The 6,346-nt window shown below is 40.9% G+C and overlaps 1 protein-coding gene across 2 annotated transcripts; it reads right to left on the bottom strand.

Moving 5' to 3' along the window:
• Window positions 1–473: 473 nt before the first annotated feature.
• On the bottom strand, window positions 474–6,143 carry LOC119085307 (ring canal kelch homolog). 2 transcript variants are annotated; one of them, XM_037195657.1, is made up of 8 exons: window positions 5,771–6,143; window positions 5,540–5,692; window positions 5,078–5,479; window positions 4,923–5,009; window positions 4,442–4,831; window positions 3,730–4,378; window positions 3,537–3,661; window positions 474–3,408 (listed from the first exon to the last, which is right to left on the bottom strand). In XM_037195657.1, exons 1-8 carry the CDS (start codon window positions 5,875–5,877, stop codon window positions 1,614–1,616), a joined length of 3,708 nt encoding a protein of 1,235 aa, XP_037051552.1. In that variant the 5' UTR covers window positions 5,878–6,143; the 3' UTR covers window positions 474–1,613. The 2 variants fall into 2 exon arrangements, with proteins under 2 accessions (XP_037051552.1, XP_037051553.1); XM_037195658.1 differs by lacking the exon at window positions 474–3,408 and having other exon boundaries at window positions 3,563–3,661.
• Between the last annotated feature and the right edge of the window lie 203 nt (window positions 6,144–6,346).

Raw genomic sequence — 6,346 nt, 5'->3', positions numbered from 1 at the left:
TTTCTTGAGTTATTGCCGAAAAACTGTTTTCGGTACCCTCTGGCATGTCTTCACTTTTGAGCGCTTTTCACAGAAAACAAATTTTTTTAAGAAAAAGTGAAAGACACATGTTTCCTATAATTGAAAGACGAATCCAACGAGCTATCACTCATTAAAATCGGAGACCGCTTGTTTCCCAATCACCTGAAGATTTGGCGATATCACTCTTAATCCGGATATATTTTTGGCAATTTTTAAGACTTTTTTGAAGAATTTGGGGAATTTTTTGAATAATTTTTAAGATAATTCCTAAAAATTTCCTAAATTCCTTAAAAATTCTTAAATATACAAGTTTAACAGATTTTAATTCTCAAAAAGTAAAGCTGAACTTCAGTTCAATTTTTCGGTTCGAACAATCGAAAAACTGAGAACTGAAGACAGTCATCATTCAACTAGTATTGCGGCAATTTAAAATGAAATACATTAAACACTGATTGAACTACTTAGTACATTTATTGGTAAAATTATCACATGGAATTTAAAAGAAAGAATTTTGTTCAAGGAATATCAAAGTGTTGATCAGTAATTTGAGAAGCTACAACTATGATGCTAAAAGTTTGACTTAAAACATAAATCGTCGAATATTTTATCCTATAACTAAATTCAGAGTATAAATTGCACAAAACTTAACTTTAAAACAATCTAATGCGGGTGGGTGATTTGATCATCATTGGGATTTCGATCTAAAGATTTTTTTTTTCATTTTTTGTTCGCCTTTTCTAAAAGCTAAATTGCTGGGTAATGGTTGGTTTTATTGCTGGAATGGCCGAAATTTTATGGTAAAAATGGCTTTTCAAAATTTTGCAGCAAACAATTGTTTTATGGTCGTTCAATAAATAAATGTTTCGTCTTAACCGTAAACTTAAACTGTTAACAGTAACAACCCTAACTTTTGCGGTCACAAATCTTATATTAATAATGTGCATGTGTGGCAGTTTCAGTGAAAAAGTCTTTTCAATTCATGTTCTTCGACTGACACAAATTTACGTTGCATTCATTGGACTAATCAAAGGCTCTCAATCTGGGATTCAATTATATTGTGACGAGAGTGCGAAAGCAACCGAATCATGGACAAAGTGAATATTGCCAATAATTTTGAGCAATTACTCCAATAGTCCTTTTCTTGTAAAGTCTGACGTTCGGCTTAAAAAACGTTAGCAACCTCCAGAAGTGTCCATAAACTTAGAATTTGCGGAATGGAATGAAATTTAGAATTTTGGATTGCGATGCATATAACAGGGGTGGAAGCCTGACTTTTAGAGAGCTGTGACAAGAATGTCATTATTGTTCGTTGGTAACATCAAAATAACCAGAAAATCGTCAGTGATTGGCCTGACAACCTTCATAATTCAATAAACTTTCATCAAGTTCTCTAGTAAAAAATTTTCGTCGGTTGAACAGTATCGTTTGTCACACGTCTGCCTACAAATAAAAACTATTTCTGACTCCTCTAGTCGTCAGTGTAAACTATAATACGTAACGTATTCAAAATAAAGTATCTTTCCATGGTGGATATTGAACTACAGCTAACTGGCAGTTCATGTATGCATTGCCACTAACTTAAACTTAGGACCTTAGACACTATTTTCATTATCATCATTTGAGTTATTCTCACCCCTATCGTCGTCATTCTGATCGTCTTCTGTATTGTCAGAATATCTTCTGCCCATGTCAGGCGATGGCGATTCATTACCACTCTCCGTACGTGAATCCAATACCAATCGTGGACTGTACACACGCTCCATCGTCTTAGATGCGGCAGGCTGTTGTTGTTGCTGCTGTTGGGGTAAAGGTTCCTGATTGGCTGAATTTTGGCGACTTACTGCAGGCGATGAAGACGATCCGTTGTTCGGATATGTTCCGTCAGTGATGCGTCTGATTCCGCGTGCAGCACTCGCAGCCGGCCGAAATGAATTATTTTCGGTGTTCAGTTCCCAATTTCTGAACGGATCAGAGTATGTGGAGCCGTCGTGTGATCCTTCAGATCTGGCACGCATTGATCTCTCCAAATATTCGTCACGATGTCGGGGTCTGTCATAGACTCCATCCCGTCGTCTATCATCCAGAGATCCGTCTCTGCGAATTGCTGGATGGTCATATTCTCGCAGTCGATTTAATGAATGATTGATGCGCATCGGTCGACCAGACGCACCGTTACTGAATGCACGCCGAGCAATCGAAGGATCGGTACGGGGTCGCATTTCGGCGTGACCGTTGAATCGAACAACGCCTTGTTCCTGATTGACTGTGTTATTTGAACAACCGCCACAATTTCTCGAAAACATGAAATTAAAGTCGAGGATGTTGTAGTCGGGTCCTTGGCCGATCCACAACGGTAGCCACTTGTTCACGAGCAGCCATTGTAGCGATGACTTCGAAATACGATTTAAAGTACTGTCGTGCCCCTTAGCAGATTCTTCTTGTGCGTCCGACTTTTGGTTGTTCTTTATCTTTGTTTTCGGTATGGTTCCAGTCGGCCTTGAGCTTGCTGTTGTTGCCGCTGGTGCTGATGCTGAAGAGGAGGAATTGGCGGATGTAGCAAAATTATTTGCTGCAGTCGATGCACTGGCTTCCCGATGAATGTTTGTCATGGATTGTGAATTCTCGCGACTTAAACAACTGAAGAAGTTTAAACTCTTCGTGTTCGATGCATCCTTCGAATTGTTTGGAGCCGCTCCAGTGGTATTAAGACGAATGTGGCCAACAGTTCCCAAATGTGAGTGACCCAGCACAGCATAGTGTCCTCCCAAATTGTAATGATCGATATTTCCACAAGATGAACTCAAATGTCGTTCAATTCGTCCGACTCCATGCCCGATTACACCGAGCCTACTATACAATCTTGTAGAATTTTGTCCAGCTGCACTGGCGTTTCGATAAATCGGCTCCTCATGAATTTGCTCGTAGATGTTCTCGTACCTGAAGTTATTGTAATGATATGATTCTGTGTCGTCGAAGCTACGTTGGCGATGCGGACGACTAGCTGTGGTGTATCGTGGCCTATTCGGATTGAGATCCAAATGCAAATGTCTCTTTGCCGACGAACCGTTCGTTGCGAAATTCTGTCGCATTACTTGTCTGGGCACATCATATCCGGCCGTCCGGTCATAGAGTTCGTTTCGATAGGCCTGATGACGGCCAGCATTAATGTTATTTTGTGGCCGAACATTTGGTTGCAAATTAATATTAATATTTTCCGCAGGGGCAGCAGCAGCAGCAGCGTCAATGGATTCGTAGATGTTTTCGTAATGTGGATTGGACGTGTTGTTGTTAGCGTTGGCGTTTGCATCAGTTGGTTGATAACCGACAGCGCCTTCAGATGTTGTTCCTTCTGCTTGACTATTTTCGTCGTCTCCACAATTTGCGTACCTGCGTGAGATATTAAAGCGGTTTTTAGACTCGAAATTCATTTCATCGACCTCTCATCGAGCGAAGATTCTTATTTCATTGACAGAGAGTTTGTGAACAATTAGTTCTCGATATATTATGTAACTCACCGTGCTGCTGCACCCTGCTGTTCCATTCACAATGGCTTATCAATCATACACACTCCAGCATAACTGCGTCCGATTCCCATATTTGCCGGCAGAATTCGCCAAACGTCTGTTTCCGGGCAGTAAACCTTTCAAAGAAAATTCAAAATATCGTTCACGTTTCGTCACAAAAGCCAAATGAAATGCATTGACCTACCTCAACTGAAGACAAATTAGATGTTCCATCATCGCCGCCAACAACATACAACATATTTTCATGGGCCACAACACCAGCATTCCTCCGACAAAATGACATATCAGCTACTGGTGTCCACGTATTCGTATCAGGATTGTAGGACTCGACTGACTTCCGAACCAGCGGACCATCATGACCACCGACAGCATATAAAATATTATTCAAAACTCCGACGCCAGCTCCGCTTCGTCTAGCTGTCATTTCGGCGATTTGTGACCAAGTGTTCGACGCACTGTTATAACGTTCCACAGTGCTCAAGCACTGTCTCGACGCACCATCATAGCCTCCCACGGCATACAACAAATTGTTCACAACACCAACACCCACTGAACTTCGTCGCGTTGACATTGTAGCAATCATACGCCATTCTTGTGTACGAACATCAAAAATTTCCGCTGAGCTGAGCCCGGTTGAACCATCAAAGCCGCCCACTGCGTAAATACATCCGTTCAAAACTGCCACACCGAGTGTAGATCGTCTCGCTTCCATGGAACTGCACTGACTCCAAGTATCAGTTGTAGGATCGTAAACGTCGACAGTGCGTACTCGCAGACTGCCATTGAATCCACCAACCGCATAAACCTTTTCACCAAGAACGGCAAGTCCAGCACTAGAAAACCGTTAAGATTAGTAACGAGTAACGAGTTGCTTTACGTAACTATACTTGACTTACCGACAACGACGAGTAGGCATTTCAGCTGCTTGGTACCACTTTTCCTCTCTCAAATCGTAGCACTCAACCGAACGAATCGCCTTTGGTGCCTGACCACCAATAACGAGTAAAATTTTCGGCATTCCAATTGATTGCCGTGGAATGGTTCTCGGCGTTTTGAATGAATTTTTCGCTTCTCCTTTCAGTAAGTGGTACTTCAACGCCTCAATGATGAAATCTTTGCACATCAGGTCCACTTTGAGTAGCGGTTCATTTTCCACTCTTGTCACCAAATACTCCTGTGTCAACAAAGGCAACCGAACGTGGGCCATTAGTTCGGCTAAATAGTCCTGGCGCAGCGTTGAGTCGAATTGAATCCACGTTATAACGCTTTCGTACACCTTTTCCTCACTGATTGAAGAAATTCGTTCAATTAATGCAAAGGAGTCAAACAGTGCAATCAGTGCCGTTTTGGCTGCAATGAATGTTGAATTTAACGTACCTGGTAACCATAAGGCGATCACTTTTGATCAAATTTCCAACCTGATCGTGTGTTAGATTTAGGAATTCGTCGTACTGGACGACCTCGCTGTAAAAGTTATTTTATTTTCGTAAGCTACGTCCCGTTTTCATCATCAGCACTTCACATCTACTTACGCAAAATGTTGTTCGATGTAATTGTCAGCATAGTTTAACAAGTCAATGCACCCGTGCATATCAGCAAAATCACGAATTCCCAAACAATTGCTCGGATCCAATTGAGACTGTAAATAATCACAACAAGCGTCCCGAACGTCAGTCAATTGCAGTAAATTAGCGGCAGTCAAAAGGACTTGAACATTGTCCTCGGTCACTTCTACCAGTGATGTGTACACATATTCGATGAGCAATTGCAGTGCATGGTAGTCAACACCTTGCAGTGTTATTCGATCTTGTCGAGACTCTTCGAAGCCAGTGAACATTGCGTAGAAGTACGGGCTGCATGAGGCCAATACCATTTTATGGGCTGAAATTTCCATGCCTTCAGCTACTAGTGTCACATCACAGAGGAGATTTTGTCTGAAATATACAACGGTGGTGTTAGTCACATTCGTAAGTCGGAAGGATTTTGCAGATTACTTTCTCATCTCGTTCATTGAATCAAACGATTTGACCGTATGTTGATTGTTCCTGTACGAACCGGTTGTTTTGTCTTTGTTGGATCGAGGAACTTTGTTCTGCGAACTTTCATCCAGCGAATTTTGACTGGCATAGCGAAACAGATGCAGACCGCTGTGAACCAAACAAAGAATTTTTTTTTAACGAAAATTACACAAAAATGGCAGCTGAAAGGCAGTTCCACAACATTACCTTCCTCTTTCGAGAGTGCCTTCGGGTGCTGACCCATTGCAAATTGGATGAAAATTACTCATCACACCAAATGTATATTTTGTCAACAGAGCTCCCAACGAGAGCATACAACTTTAAAAATAGTGCACTCGTTCGATCTGGATGAAAATTGCAGCTGTTTGCAATAACGTTCAAACAAATGGTCCGTTTACAAATCAATTACAGCTTTTCCATTGAACAATTTTGGAACACGGAGACAATTTTCTGTAGAAATTGACACAAACACTACACTTGAAAGTGATAAACAGGGCTACGGTTTAGATGAATTTGACGTTTTTGTTATTTATTTATGCTAACCGAAAACTTTGCGACCAGCCATCTTTTATCCAATCAGTAAACTGTCAACATTTTATTGTCATTCAACAGCTTTCAAAATTCCATCCTCTTTTTCAGTGCCGCTGTATTAAACTTAATGGGCGGGTTTTTTTGAATTGCTTTTTTTAAATCTTTTATTTTTAATGATTAAACCCTAAATTTGTATCAGAGCATGAAACAAATTCCACCCATGAAGTGGCAGATATTTCTGTAGAAAATTTC

This window comes from Bradysia coprophila, unplaced genomic scaffold (genome assembly GCF_014529535.1).
Source record: "Bradysia coprophila strain Holo2 unplaced genomic scaffold, BU_Bcop_v1 contig_94, whole genome shotgun sequence".
In the NCBI taxonomy this organism is placed as follows: Eukaryota; Metazoa; Arthropoda; class Insecta; order Diptera; family Sciaridae; genus Bradysia; species Bradysia coprophila.
Note: the sequence above shows the minus strand (reverse complement) of the source record. Positions and strands in the feature narration are given on the sequence as shown.